The 14,750-nt window shown below is 47.9% G+C and overlaps 1 protein-coding gene across 2 annotated transcripts in view; it reads right to left on the reverse strand.

The window, feature by feature from the left end:
- C8A (complement C8 alpha chain) overlaps positions 1–14,221 on the reverse strand; it is a 70,882-nt gene extending 56,661 nt beyond the window's left edge. Inside the window, exons 1-2 of one of the 2 annotated variants that reach the window (XM_063939286.1) lie at positions 13,969–14,215; positions 5,446–5,542 (exon numbers count right to left, since the gene is read on the reverse strand). In XM_063939286.1, coding sequence (XP_063795356.1) covers positions 5,446–5,542; positions 13,969–14,081 — 210 coding nt within the window. In that variant the 5' untranslated portion in view covers positions 14,082–14,215. Of the gene's footprint in view, positions 1–5,445; positions 5,543–13,968 lie in introns of both variants that reach the window. The other variant, XM_063939287.1, reaches the window with a different exon arrangement.
- Between the last annotated feature and the right edge of the window lie 529 nt (positions 14,222–14,750).

The following is a 14,750-nucleotide window of genomic DNA, read 5'->3' on the forward strand; positions in this document are numbered from 1 at the left end:
CCAGGTTCCAGCTCCTGTCTCAAGACTTCCACCATAGAGACCCGCACCAGCATTCCACCTGCGGTGTAGCCTGACTCTCCAATCCATTGTGGATTCATCTGTTTCCAGCTACAACATTACCTGCTTCCAGCTCAGCTTCCAGCAGAGTACAGCTTCCCTTAAAGGGCCGGTGTCCTTTCTACACTTTACCACTCTCCACCGGTATTATTATTTCTCCGCTCTCAAGTTCTACATTTCAGTTCATATTTCATCGCTCCCAAGTTCATTTATTATTTGACTGGTTCCAGCCAGTATCCACTCCGTGCTAACAACAGTCTGGTTCCAGCCAGTATCCACAGCAGCTGTTTTATCTTCAGCAACCCAGCTTTTCCTGGAACACCAGCTGGCACAATCCTGGGTTATCTCCATTGCTACAGTCGGGCCTGGTAAGGACTTTCCATCTAGAAGATCATAAGAACTATCTCACACTACCAGTGCCCTGTGGCTCCTGCCATCCTGTAGTACCCAGGAACTGTATTTATTCTTTGCTGACTTTTACGTTTTCTTTTACTGCTGCTGTGTTGCGGAGTTGTCATAATAAACATCATTGACTTTTATCCAAGTTGTCGTGGTCACGCCTTCGGGCAGTTATTATTCATGTTACTTACATGTCCAGGGGTCTGATACAACCTCCCAGGTTCCGGTACATCTCAGCCCCTACAACTGAGGCTGCCTCCCGTCAGCTCAGGCCCTCAGTTGTGACAATACGGAACAAATGAAGGTCTTCCTCCCAATAGAGAAAGCCCAGGACATCCAGAACATGGTCAGAGACCTGCTAAAACCGAAAAGGGTGTCAGTTCACCAATGCACTCGAGTTCTGGGAAAAATGGTGGCGGCCTACGAGGCCATTCCCTTCGGAAGGTTCCATGCAAGGACTTTTCAATGGGACCTTCTGGACAAGTGGTCCGGGTCCCATCTGCACTTACATCGGAAAATAACTCTGTCCCCAGGGGCCAGAGTGTCTCTCCTTGAGTGGTTGCAAAGTGCTCACCTGCTGGAGGGTCGCCGGTTCGGAATTCAGGACTGGATCCTGGTTACCACGGACGCGAGCCTCCGAGGATGGGGAGCGGTCACACAGGGAAAAAAATTTCAGGGACTTTGGTCAGACCAGGAGTCCTGTCTACACATCAATGTGTTGGAACTCAGGGCCATTTACAACGGCCTTCGACAAGCGGAGAGTCTTCTTCGAAACCTACCGGTGCTGATTCAATCAGACAATGTCACAGCAGTGGCTCATGTGAACCGCCAAGGCGGGACGCAGACTTCCTCAGCAGACACGATCTCCATCCAGGAGAGTGGGGACTTCATCAAGAAGTCTTTACAGACATAACACGTCTTTGGGGAACTCCTCAAATAGACATGATGGCGTCACGCCTCAACAAAAAGCTTCGGAGGTATTGTGCCAGGTCTCGGGACCTTCAGGCAGTGGCAGTAGACGCTCTGATAACACCGTGGGTGTTCAAATCGGTCTACGTGTTTCCTCCTCTTCCTCTCATCACAAAAGTGTTGAGGATCATAAGGCAAAGAAGAGTACAGACGATACTCGTTGTCCCAGACTGGCCTCTAAGGCCCTGGTACTCAGATCTACAAGAGATGCTCACAGGAGATCCCTGGCCTCTTCCTCTGAGGGAAGACCTGTTGCAACAGGGGCCCTGTGTATTTCAGGACTTACCGCGGTTACGTTTGATGGCATGGCGGTTGAACGCCGAATCCTAGCGAAAAAGGGGATTCCGGAAGAGGTCATCCCTACTTTAATAAAGGCTAGGAAGGAGGTGACGTTAAGCATTATCACCGTATCTGGCGAAATTATGTGTCTTGGTGTGAGACCAAGAATGCACCTACGGAAGATTTTCATCTGGGTCGTTTTCTCCACTTCCTACAGACAGGAGTGGATATGGGCCTGAAATTAGGCTCTGTTAAGGTTTAGATTTCGGCCCTCTCGATTTTCTTTCAGAAGGAATTGGCTTCTCTTCCAGAAGTCCAGACGTTTGTAAAGGGAGTGCTACACATCCAGCCTCCTTTTGTGCCTCCAGTGGCACCATGGGACCTCAACGTGGTGTTGCAGTTCCTAAAATCACACTGGTTTGAACCGCTTAACAAGGTTGAGTTGAAATTTCTTACTTGGAAGGTGGTCATGTGGTTGGCCTTAGCATCAGCAAGGCGAGTATCAGAATTGGCGGCTTTGTCACACAAAAGCCCCTACTTGATTTTTCATGTGGATCGAGCTGAATTGAGGACACATCCGCAATTTTTGCCTAAGGTGGTTTCTTCATTCCATGTGAATCAACCTATTGTGGTGCCTGTGGCTACAAGTGACCTGGAGGATTCCAGATCCCTGGACGTAGTCAGGGCCTTAAAGATTTATGTAGCCAGGACGGCTAGAATTAGGAAAACAGAGGCTCTGTTTGTCCTGTATGCGGACTATTGCTCGCTGGATCTGTAATACGATTCAGCAGGCTCACTCTACGGCTGGATTGCCGGTACCAAATTCGGTTAAGGCCCATTCCACTAGGAAGGTGGGATCTTCTTGGGCGGCTGCCCGAGGCGTCTCGGCATTACAACTTTGCCGAGCGGCGACTTGGTCGGGGTCAAACACTTTTGCTAAATTCTACAAGTTTGATACCCTGGCTGATGACCTAGCGTTTGCTCAGTCGGTGCTGCAGAGTCATACGCACTCTCCCGCCCGATTGGATGCTTTGGTATAAACCCCATGGTCCTTACGGAGTTCCCAGCATCCTCTAGGACGTAAGAGAAAATAAGATTTTAAGCCTACCGGTAAATCTATTTCTCCTAGTCCGTAGAGGATGCTGGGCGCCCGTCCCAGTGCGGAAACTCTGCAAGACTTGTATATAGTTGTTGCTTACATAAGGGTTATGTTACAGTTGAAATCGGTCTTGGACCGTTACTGTTGTTTGTTCATACGGTTAACTGGTTATGTATGATCCAGGTTACATGGTATGATTGGTGTGGGCTGGTAGGAATCTTGCCCTTGGATTTCTAAATCCTGCCTTGTATTGTCCATCTCCTCTGGGCACAGTTCTCTAACTGAGGTCTGGAGGAGGGGCATAGAGGGAGGAGCCAGTGCACACCCATAGTCAAAGTTCTTTTTAGGTGCCCTATCTCCTGCGGAGCCCGTCTATATCCCATGGTCCTTACGGAGTCTCCAACATCCTCTACGGACTAGGAGAAATAGATTTACCGGTAGGTTTAAAATCTTATTATTTGCAGGAATCCCCCAATAATGGTCAAGTATCACCTGATAGGTTTTTATGGGCACTGTGAAGCCTTACAGAGTTTAGCCCAGACAGCCAACGCTATCTGAAGATGGTATTAGTTGCTTTAGCCTATGAGCTACGCTACACAAAACTTGTTGGTAGAGGAACTCTCCCCAGCAATGGGTGCAGTAGCACTGCGGTGATCCCAAAATTAGATGACCACTAATGCGATCACTTCACTGCTAACCCAGCGCAGGCGCCTTATGGACAATTATCGGGTCTAAGGGGGTCAGAAGTTGTCCGGCGACAGGGATCGCCGGGTTACGTCGCGTCCTGCGAAGAAAGCAGTCGCAGAGCCGACAGCAAGAAGATTGACAAGAAGAAGGCGTTCCTGGGCGGATCCGGACCGTTGGCTGCCGTTTTTGGGGAGTGGTAAGGAAAACACAGGCATGTCCAGGAGAACGGAGGGTGGATGTCTGATGTCAAAGCCGGTCCCAGCATCGCAGAGATCGACGCACAGGGTAAGTATGTCCAGGGCTGGTCTTGTTCTGCTTGAACATTGTTTAGCTTAGCAGGACTGCACAAGCGATCGCAGCCCTGCTAAGCTAAAATACACTCCCCCATAGGCGTGGGCTAGTTGATCGCAGCAGCAGCAAAAAGTTGCTGGCTGCGATCAACTCGGAATGACCACTTAAGTGCCTGATTCAGGGCCTAACTCAGACCTGATCGCTGTTCTGCAAATTTGCAGAGGGCTGCGCTCAGATAGAGTGAAAACCCGCCCCGTGCAAGTGTGGGAATGCATGTGTACGCCGTGCGAAAACTTTGCCAGCCAGCGGACATCTGCAAATTAGTTCGCAACTCACTCACCATCAAATGATTTTTTTCAGTCTGTGGAATCTGTGCCTAGCCCAGGACTTACTTCTACAGTGCGATACAAACAGGATGATCGGGCCGGAGCTGACGTCACACACCCTCCCAGAAAACGCTTGGGAACGCCTGCATATTTCCTGACACTCCCTGAAAACGGCCAATTACCACCCACAAACGTCCTCTTCCTGTCAATCACCTTGCATACGCCGTGCGATTGAAATTTGCGCACCATGCTGTCGCTGTTTGGGTTTGCGCCTGCGCATTGCGTTGCATACGCATGCGCAGTCATTTGATAATCAGCCGCTGTGCAAATTCGCACAGCAGTGGTCAGGTCTGAATCGGGCCCTCAGTTTGGACGCAATGACCTGAAGTAAGGCCTCTATTAATCAAGATTTTTTTTTCCATAAAATTATGTAGAAACCGGTTTATGCATAAGTTTATGATTTCTTGCTAATATGTACTAACAGCCTAATACAGGAGATTTAAAAAAAATCTGCAAAAGGCTCATTATTTAAAATAAAAATATCCATCACGATACAGATTGTTAATGATCCGATTATTAATTCATAGGCCCCCAAATCTCTATATCAGGGGTGGGGAACCTTTTTTCTACCAAGGGCCATTTGGATATTTATAAAAATCCTTCGGGGGCCATACAAAAATTATCAACTTAAAAATGAGCCTGCCCCCAGTAGATATGCCCCCAGTCAGTAGTTATGCCCCAGTAGATAGATATGCCCTCAGTAAGTTTGCCCCCCGTCACTTGTTATGCCCCATTAGATATGCAACCAGTCACTTGTTATGCCCCATTAGATATGCCCCATCACTTGTTGTGCCCCATTAGATATGCCACCAGTCAGTTGTTATGTCCCATTAGATATGCCCCCTAGTAGCGCCGCTTACACACACACACATTAAAAGAAAAAAAAAACACAATACTCACCAGCCCCGCTCCTGCTTCCGGACCGTTGCCCTCTGCCTGGCCGCTCGCTCCTCAGAACTATGGGAGAGAAGTCATGACATCTCTCCCATAACACCGCACAGAAGCACACGCACACTGCCAGAGCCGGAAGCCGAAGCTCAGGAGTGAGCTCCTGTCTCCAGCTGCTACTGAGGGTAAGAAGCCAGGCGCACACTAGTAACAAATTCTCAGCAGGCGCCCGGCTAGGTGAGCCTGGCCGGGCCGAATCAAGTGGCTCTGCGGGCCTTATACGGCACTCGGGCCTGAGGTTCCCCACCCCTGCTCTATATGATACACAATAATAAAATAATGCACATTAGCACAGAATATCAAGTGACCACTAGACAAGGCAAATCTTACTTTGCTATTGGTGCAAGGCAAGCAGTGAGACCAATCAGACCACTGACCTAAGCGGCAGCTCAGCGGGCTCGGGGTAACATCTGAATTTCTGGCAAACCTGAGAAATTAAAGACAAACAGAACCATTCAGTCACTTCTCTGAGTCTGACATTTAAATATAAAATAAAAATACAACATCCAAAATAGCATTTAGTTGATTTTTTAAAAAAACCAAACACTGCAGGTGTATTGATTATATAGTCTACTACAGAGTCAGTCTAGCACAGGCTCAGTATAGAGCAGCAGGAAGGTCCCGCCCCCTCCCTTCCCTCACAGCTCTCACTGGCTGCCTGACAGACATAAGCCTGATTCGGATGCAGTGGAGCCATTTTGTTATCTCCTGCGCATGTGTCTGTCGCCCTATGCATGCATCCAGATAGCGTGCTCACAGAGTTAGAGTTGCAGTTGAGGTGCACGGCCTCAGAAATATATTGAAAATGTAGTGGGCGTTCCTGGGCAGTGACAGAGAGGTGGATTAGCGCACGGACAGAAATGGTCCGCTGTATGGGCATGTTGTGGGAGTGTCATAGGCGTGTCACTGAAAGCAGCTGCATACAGAGACACTCAGCCGCTCACGAAGGAGGCCTTATACGGAAGGAGAAATAGCAACTGCCATAGGTCTGTTGCACGTTTTGATGGTGCGACCGACAGCGGTGCAAGTATGCGAGTACGCTCGGGTACGCTAGGGTACGGAGTACCCATAAGAATTTGGCAGCGGGTACTCAGTACCACCTGCCACACACTTTGCCATTACCACAATTATAAGTGCCACAAAGCAACAAGACCATGGTGCTCGGCAGCATGACGGCTCCTCCCACTTTGTCAGGGTTACTGGGAGTGCAACAGTGGCTGTATTTTCCTGTTATAATAATGGAGGCATTACTATATATTGTTATTAAATTGGGGGCATTAATATATATTTCTATTATACTGGGGGTATCACTAGATATTTCTATAATACTGGAGGCATTACTATATATGTTTAGCCTTGCCTCCAGATTAAAAAAAAAAGAGGCTGTCGTGTGGCCACGCCGCTAGTGTCATGTAGCCACTCCCACTAGCAGCATGTGGCCACGCCCCCTCACAACACATGATCACGCCCATTTTTCGGCACTCAGTACTAGAGATGAGCGGGTTCGGTTCCTCGAGATCCGAACTTCCCCGAACTTCACCCATTTCACACGGGTCCGAGGCAGCCTCGGATCTTCCCGCCTTGCTCGGTTAACCCGAACGCGCCCGAACGTCATCATCCCGCTGTCGGATTCTCGCGAGATTCGTATTCTATATAAGGAGCCACGCGTCGCCGCCATTTTTCACTCGTGCATTGGAGATGATAGTGAGAGGACGTGGCTGGCGTTCTCTCAGTGTCTGTGTTCAGTGTGCTGCAAATATCTGTGTTCAGTGTGCTGCAAATATCTGCTCAGTGTGCTGCAAATATCTGTGCTCAGTGTGCTGAAAATATCTACGTTCTCTGCCTGAAAAAAAACGCTCCATGTCTGTGCTGCATTGTAGTTGTGCACAGTATATAGTAGGAGGACAGTGCAGAATTTTGCTGACCACCAGTATATATATAGCAGTATGGTACAGTAGTCCACTGCTCTACCTCTGTGTCGTCAAGTATACTATCCATATCTGTGCTGCATCATAGTTGTGCGCAGTATATAGTAGGAGGACAGTGCAGAATTTTGCTGACCACCAGTATATATATAGCAGTACGGTACAGTAGTCCATTGCTCTACCTCTGTGTCGTCAAGTATACTATCCATATCTGTGCTGCATTGTAGCTGTGCGCAGTATATATAGTAGGAGGACAGTGCAGAATTTTGCTGACCACCAGTATATATATAGCAGTACGGTACAGTAGTCCAGTGCTCTACCTCTGTGTCATCAAGTATACTATCTATATCTGTGCTGCATTGTAGCTGTGCGCAGTATATATAGTAGGAGGACAGTGCAGAATTTTGCTGACCACCAGTATATATATAGCAGTTCGGTACAGTAGTCCATTGCTCTACCTCTGTGTTGTCAAGTATACTATCCATATCTGTGCTGCATTGTAGTTGTGCGCAGTATATAGTAGGAGAACAGTGCAGAATTTTGCTGACCACCAGTATATATATAGCAGTACGGTACAGTAGTCCATTGCTCTACCTCTGTGTCGTCAAGTATACTATCCATATCTGTGCAGCATTGTAGTTGTGCGCAGTATATAGTAGGAGGACAGTGCAGAATTTTGCTGACCACCAGTATATATATAGCAGTACGGTACAGTAGTCCATTGCTCTACCTCTGTGTTGTCAAGTATACTATCCATATCTGTGCTGCATTGTAGTTGTGCGCAGTATATAGTAGGAGGACAGTGCATAATTTTGCTGACCACCAGTATATATAATATATATATAGCAGTACGGTACAGTAGTCCATTGCTCTACCTCTGTGTCGTCAAGTATACTATCCATATCTGTGCTGCATTGTAGTTTTGCGCAGTATATATAGTAGGAGGACAGTGCAGAATTTTGCTGACCACCAGTATATATATATATATATATAGCAGTATGGTACAGTAGGCCATTGCTATTGATATATTACTGGCATATAATTCCACACATTAAAAGATGGAGAACAAAAATGTGGAGGGTAAAATAGGGAAAGATCAAGATCCACTTCCAACTAGTACTGAAGCTGCTGCCACTAGTCATGGCCGAGACGATGAAATGCCATTAACGTCGTCTGCCAAGGCTGATGCCCAATGTCATAGTAGAGAGCATGTAAAAGCCAAAAAACAAAAGTTCAGTAAAATGACCCAAAAATCAATATTAAAAGTGTCTGATGAGAAGCGTAAACTTGCCAATATGCCATTTACGACACGGAGTGGCAAGGAACGGCTGAGGCCCTGGCCTATGTTCATGGCTAGTGGTTCAGCTTCACATGAGGATGGAAGCACTCATCCTCCCACTAGAAAAATGAAAAGACTTAAGCTGGCAAAAGCACAGCAAAGAACTGTGCGTTCTTCTAAATCACAAATCCCCAAGGAGAGTCCAATTGTGTCGGTTGCGATGCCTGACCTTCCCAACACTGGACGGGAAGAGGTGGCGCCTTCCACCATTTGCATGCCCCCTGCAAGTGCTGGAAGGAGCACCCGCAGTCCAGTTCCTGATAGTCAAGTTGAAGATATCACTGTTGAAGTACACCAGGATGAGGATATGGGTGTTGCTGGCGCTGAGGAGGAAATTGACAAGGAGGATTCTGATGGTGAGGTGGTTTGTTTAAGTCAGGCACTCGGGGAGACACCTGTTGTCCGTGGGACGAATATGGCCATTGACATGCCTGGTCAAATTACAAAAAAAAATCACCTCTTCGGTGTGGAATTATTTTAACAGAAATGCGGACAACAGGTGTCAAGCCGTGTGTTGCCTTTGTCAAGCTGTAATAAGTAGGGGTAAGGACGTTAACCACCTAGGAACATCCTCCCTTATACGTCACCTGGAGCGCATTCTTCAGAAGTCATTGACAAGTTCAAAAACTTTGGGTGACAGCGGAAGCAGTCCACTGACCACTAAATCCCTTCCTCTTGTAACCAAGCTCACACAAACCACACCACCAACTCCCTCAGTGTCAATTTCCTCCTTCCCCAGGAATGCCAATAGTCCTGCAGGCCATGTCACTGGCAAGTCTGACGAGTGCTCTCCTGCCTGGGATTCCTCCGATGCATCCTTGAGTGTAACGCCTACTGCTGCTGGCACTGCTGTTGTTGCTGCTGGGAGTCGATCGTCATCCCAGAGGGGAAGTCGGAAGACCACTTGTACTACTTCCAGTAAGCAATTGACTGTCCAACAGTCCTTTGCGAGGAAGATGAAATAACACAGCAGTCATCTTGCTGCAAAGCAGATAACTCAGGTCTTGGCAGCTGCGGTGGTGTTAAACGTGTGGCCGGTATCCACCATTAATTCACAGGGAATTAGAGAATTGCTTGAGGTACTGTGTCCCCGGTACCAAATACCATCTAGGTTCCATTTCTCTAGGTAGGCGATACCGAGAATGTACACAGACGTCAGAAAAAGAGTCACCAGTGTCCTAAAAAATGCAGTTGTACCCAATGTCCACTTAACCACGGACATGTGGACAAGTGGAGCAGGGCAGACTCAGGACTATATGACTGTGACAGCCCACTGGGTAGATGTATTGCCTCCCGCAGCAAGAACAGCAGCGGCAGCACCAGTAGCAGCATCTCGCAAACGCCAACTCGTTCCTAGGCAGGCTACGCTTTGTATCACCGCTTTTCATAAGAGGCACACAGCTGATAACCTCTTACGGAAACTGAGGAACATCATCGCAGAATGGCTTACCCCAATTGGACTCTCCTGGGGATTTGTGACATCGGACAACGCCACCAATATTGTGCGTGCATTACATGTGGGCAAATTCCAGCACGTCCCATGTTTTGCACATACATTGAATTTGGTGGTGCAGAATTTTTTTAAAAACGACAGGGGCGTGCAAGAGATGCTGTCGGTGGCCCAAAGAATTGCGGGCCACTTTCGGCATTCAGCCACCGCGTGCCGAAGACTGGAGCACCAGCAAACACTCCTGAACCTGCCTCGCCATCATCTGAAGCAAGAGGTGGTAACGAGGTGGAATTCAACCCTCTATATGCTTCAGTGGATGGAGGAGCAGCAAAAGGCCATTCAAGCCTATACAGCTACCTACGATATAGGAAAAGGAGGGGGAATGCACCTGACTCAAGCGCAGTGGAGAATGATTTCAACGTTGTGCAAGGTTCTGCAACCCTTTGAACTTGCCACACGTGAAGTCAGTTCAGACACTGCCAGCCTGAGTCAGGTCATTCCCCTCATCAGGCTTTTGCAGAAGAAGCTGGAGAGATTGAAGGATGAGCTAAAATGGAGCGATTCCGCTAGGCATGTGAGACTTGTGGATGGAGCCCTTAATTCGCTTAACCAGGATTCACAGGTGGTCAATCTGTTGAAATCAGAGCACTACATTTTGGCCACCGTGCTCGATCCTAGGTTTAAAACCTACGTTGTATCTCTCTTTCCGGCAGACACAAGTCTGCAGAGGTTCAAAGACCTGCTGGTGAGACACTTGTCAACTCAAGCGGAACGTGACCCGTCAACAGCTCCTCCTTCACATTCTCCCGCGACTGGGGCTGCGAGGAAAATGCTAAGAATTCCGAGCCCACCCGCTGGCGGTGATGCAGGGCAGTCTGGAACGAGTGCTGACATCTGGTCCGGACTGAAGGACCTGCCAACGATTACTGACATGTCGTCTACTGTCACTGCATATGATTCTGTCACCATTGAAAGAATGGTGGAGGATTATATAAGTGGCCGCATCCAAGTAGGCACGTCAGACAGTCTGTAGTTATACTGGCAGGAAAAAGAGGCAATTTGGAGGCCCTTAAAATAAAGCCAACAAACTGGCTTTATTTTACCTAAGTTGCCCCCCTTCCAGTGTGTACTCCGAAAGAGTGTTTAGTGCAGCCGGTCACCTTGTCAGCAATCGGCGTACGAGGTTACTTCCAGAAAATGTGGAGAAGATGATGTTCATCAAAATGAATTATAATCAATTCCTCCGTAGAGACATTCACCAGCAATTGCCTCCAGAAAGTACACAGGGACCTGAGATAGTGGATTCCAGTGGGGACGAATTAATAATCTGTGAGGAGGGGGATGTACACAGTGAAAGGGGTGAGGAATCGGACGATGAGGAGGAGGTGGACATCTTGCCTCTGTAGAGCCAGTTTGTGCAAGGAGAGATTGATTGCTTCTTTTTTGGTGGGGGCCCAAACCAACCAGTCATTTCAGTCACAGTCGTGTGGCAGACCCTGTGGCTGAAATGATGGGTTTGTTAACGTGTGCATGTCCTGTTTATACAACATAAGGGTGGGTGGGAGGGCCCAAGGACAATTCCATCTTGCACCTCTTTTTTTCTTTGCATCATGTGCTGTTTGGGGCCTATTTTTTAAATATGCCATCCTGTCTGACACTGCAGTGCCACTCCTAGATGGGCCAGGTGTTTGTGCCGGCCACTTGGGTCACTTAGCTTAGCCATCCAGCGACCTTGGTGCACCTCTTTTTTTTTCTTTGCATCATGTGCTGTTTGGGGACAATTTTTTTAAGTGCCATCCTGTCTGACACTGCAGTGCCACTCCTAGATGGGCCAGGTGTTTGTGTCGGCCACTTGGGTCGCTTAGCTTAGTCACACAGCTACCTCATTGCGCCTCTTTTTTTCTTTGCATCATGTGCTGTTTGGGGACTATTTTTTGAAGTGCCATCCTGTCTGACACTGCAGTGCCACTCCTAGATGGGCCAGGTGTTTGTGCCGGCCACTTGGGTCGCTTAGCTTAGCCATCCAGCGACCTTGGTGCACCTCTTTTTTTCTTTGCATCATGTGCTGTTTGGGGGCTATTTTTTTAAGTGCCATCCTGTCTGACACTGCAGTGCCACTCCTAGATGGGCCAGGTGTTTGTGCCGGCCACTTGGGTCGCTTAGCTTAGCCATCCAGCGACCTTGGTGCACCTCTTTTTTTCTTTGCATCATGTGCTGTTTGGGGGCTATTTTTTTAAGTGCCATCCTGTCTGACACTGCAGTGCCACTCCTAGATGGGCCAGGTGTTTGTGCCGCCCTCTTGGGTCGCTTAGCTTAGCCATCCAGCGACCTCGGTGCACCTCTTTTTCTCTTTTCTTTGCACCATGTGCTGTTTGGGGACTATTTTTTTATGTGCCATCCTGCAAGACACTGCAGTGCCACTCCTAGATGGGCCAGGTGTTTGTGTCGGCCACTTGGGTCGCTTAGCTTAGCCATCCAGCGACCTCGGTACAAATTTTAGGACTAAAAATAATATTGTGAGGTGTGAGGTGTTCAGAATAGACTGGAAATGAGTGGAAATTATGGTTATTGAGGTTAATAATACTATGGGATCAAAATGACCCCCAAATTCTATGATTTAAGATGTTTTTGAGGGTTTTTAAAAAAAAAAAACACCCGAATCCGACAAAAAATGTTAAGGGAGGTTTTGCCAAAACGCGTCCGGATCCAAAACACGGCCGCGGAACCGAATCCAAAACCAAAACACAAAACCCGAAAAATTTCCTGTGCACATCTCTACTCAGTACCACTAAGAAAATATTTCTACTTGCACCACTGAGACCGATGTTGCGTCTAAATACACACCAATCGGCATGTCAGCATCTACGGAAGCTGGCAGGGCAGTAGAGAGCCTGGCTGGGCCCAGGTACTTTTCAGGGGCGTGGCCTAATCACAAAAGGTGTGGCCACACTCTTAGTGCTAAGAGTGTGCATCTGCATCTCTCTTCCTCCACACTGAATGCCAGCAAACAGCAGCGTGTGCTGGGCTGAGGAAAAAAGCTGCAGCAGCTGCTGCTAGGCAAGGAGGGGGGGGACTTGGACCCCTCCATCAGACCTGGGCCTGCACATTCGGCCGAACGGATGTACCCTAGGAAAGGGCTTTCACAAAGTCGCAGATGGGGGAACGCCAAAAGACGCAGACATGGATGTGACTGCGTCCGACTAAGAATAAGCCCCATAGTCTTTCTTTTCCCCCAGCACTGTACAGATATAAGGAGGATGGTCCCATCCTGTCAGTTCCCACAGCTAAAAAAACAAGTAACTGTGCACCTGAACAAACCATTTTACACTGCAAGGGGATTTATTACATTTATTATTTTTGCATGCAGGGGAAATACTGGCTGCTTTTGCATGTAGCCCACAAATGCCAGACAGCTTTATTTTTACCCTGAAATTTAGATGTGAGCAAGTACACGCCCCACCCAAATGTAAGTCTCTCTGCACATGTTACATCTGCCCCCTCCCCCTGCAGTGCAACATGGTTTTGCCCGGGTTCCCTTTTTGTTTTATTCACTTTCAAATCAGAATCAGGCCCTATGCAGTGTATAGGTGCCCCTGTGTTCATATAGGGGTATTTAGCATAACCTTAGGTGTCTCTACTCCATTTACAGAACAAAATACAGCAATGACAGACGGACAACACGGCACATTTACTTGTGTACTTGTACTTGCTATCTCCTGCAATGCTGCAGTCAGTGCATTTACAGCAAAACCGCTGCACTTCATAATATGGAACATATACAGTATATATATATATATATATATATATAAAACTAATGATAGCATGCATCCTATTTAGTCAAAGGTAGGAAATTAATCGGCGACATTGACACGATGCGCTGTTCCGGAACGGTACATCGCCCTCTGCAGGCATCGCCGGATTTCTCCCGCTCCCCCCATAGAGACAGGACACCCCCATCAGCCTCCATGCTCTTACCCTCCCGCCCATTTGCAAAGTGATACTGCGCTGCGTGGCCATATCCGCCACAACATGCGATGATAGGAAATGATAATTTACGCGGTCCCACTGCCACGCCAATAATAAATAGGCCCCTAAATGTGATATAAATGTGAATAATCAGGTAAGATTTTACAGCTTACCTGCGCAGCGGCCCAGAGTTCTTGTCTCGCCCCGCGACCCCAGCACATATCGATATCAAGCAGAGGAGACCTACATAGATATATGGTCTCATTTTCCCTAACCTAATGGACATTGTGCTGGCTGGGAAATGGCTGTAGCTGTGCTGTATAAGGTGGAGAATTTCCCAGAAGCGTTGCCGGGGTGAATCATTGACAAGATTTTAAATATTGCCCCATATAATCCAAGAACAGAATTGCTAAATCCCAGACAGAATGTTAGTGTGAGACTTCTTTGGAAACCCCATTGTACTGTACAATGACCTTCGCCCTTAGACCTTAGCCCTGTCCACTCAGATCAGATAGCGACGGTCACTCACCATGTCAGTAACCCGGGGAGCAGTAGAGCCACAGACAATGGCTGGGCAGGATAATGGCTGCCATTCTCAGACTCTCCATGTTTGTTTTACAGAAAACGGACCCAGTCGGTGTAATGTGGAATTACGCAGAAACGCATATGTCTATGTATTAGTGCAAAACTGAGGTGCACTGTGTAACAGTCACAGAGCACAGGTGTCTAGTGTCAGGGGCTTATTACCTTCACATAACTTATCAGCTTGTACAAGCCTTCCAGGGAAACGTTACTAATTACTTTATCCTTTCTCTCCATGGTGCACTGCTAAACATTATTTGTGCGTTTACTGCCCTCCCCAACTACCCCATGTATTACCCCTGACAGGGTAACTGCCCTCCCCCAACTACCCCATATATTACCCCAGACAGGGTCAATGCCCTCCCCCAACTAC

Source organism: Pseudophryne corroboree, chromosome 9 (assembly GCF_028390025.1).
Source record: "Pseudophryne corroboree isolate aPseCor3 chromosome 9, aPseCor3.hap2, whole genome shotgun sequence".
In the NCBI taxonomy this organism is placed as follows: domain Eukaryota; kingdom Metazoa; phylum Chordata; class Amphibia; order Anura; family Myobatrachidae; genus Pseudophryne; species Pseudophryne corroboree.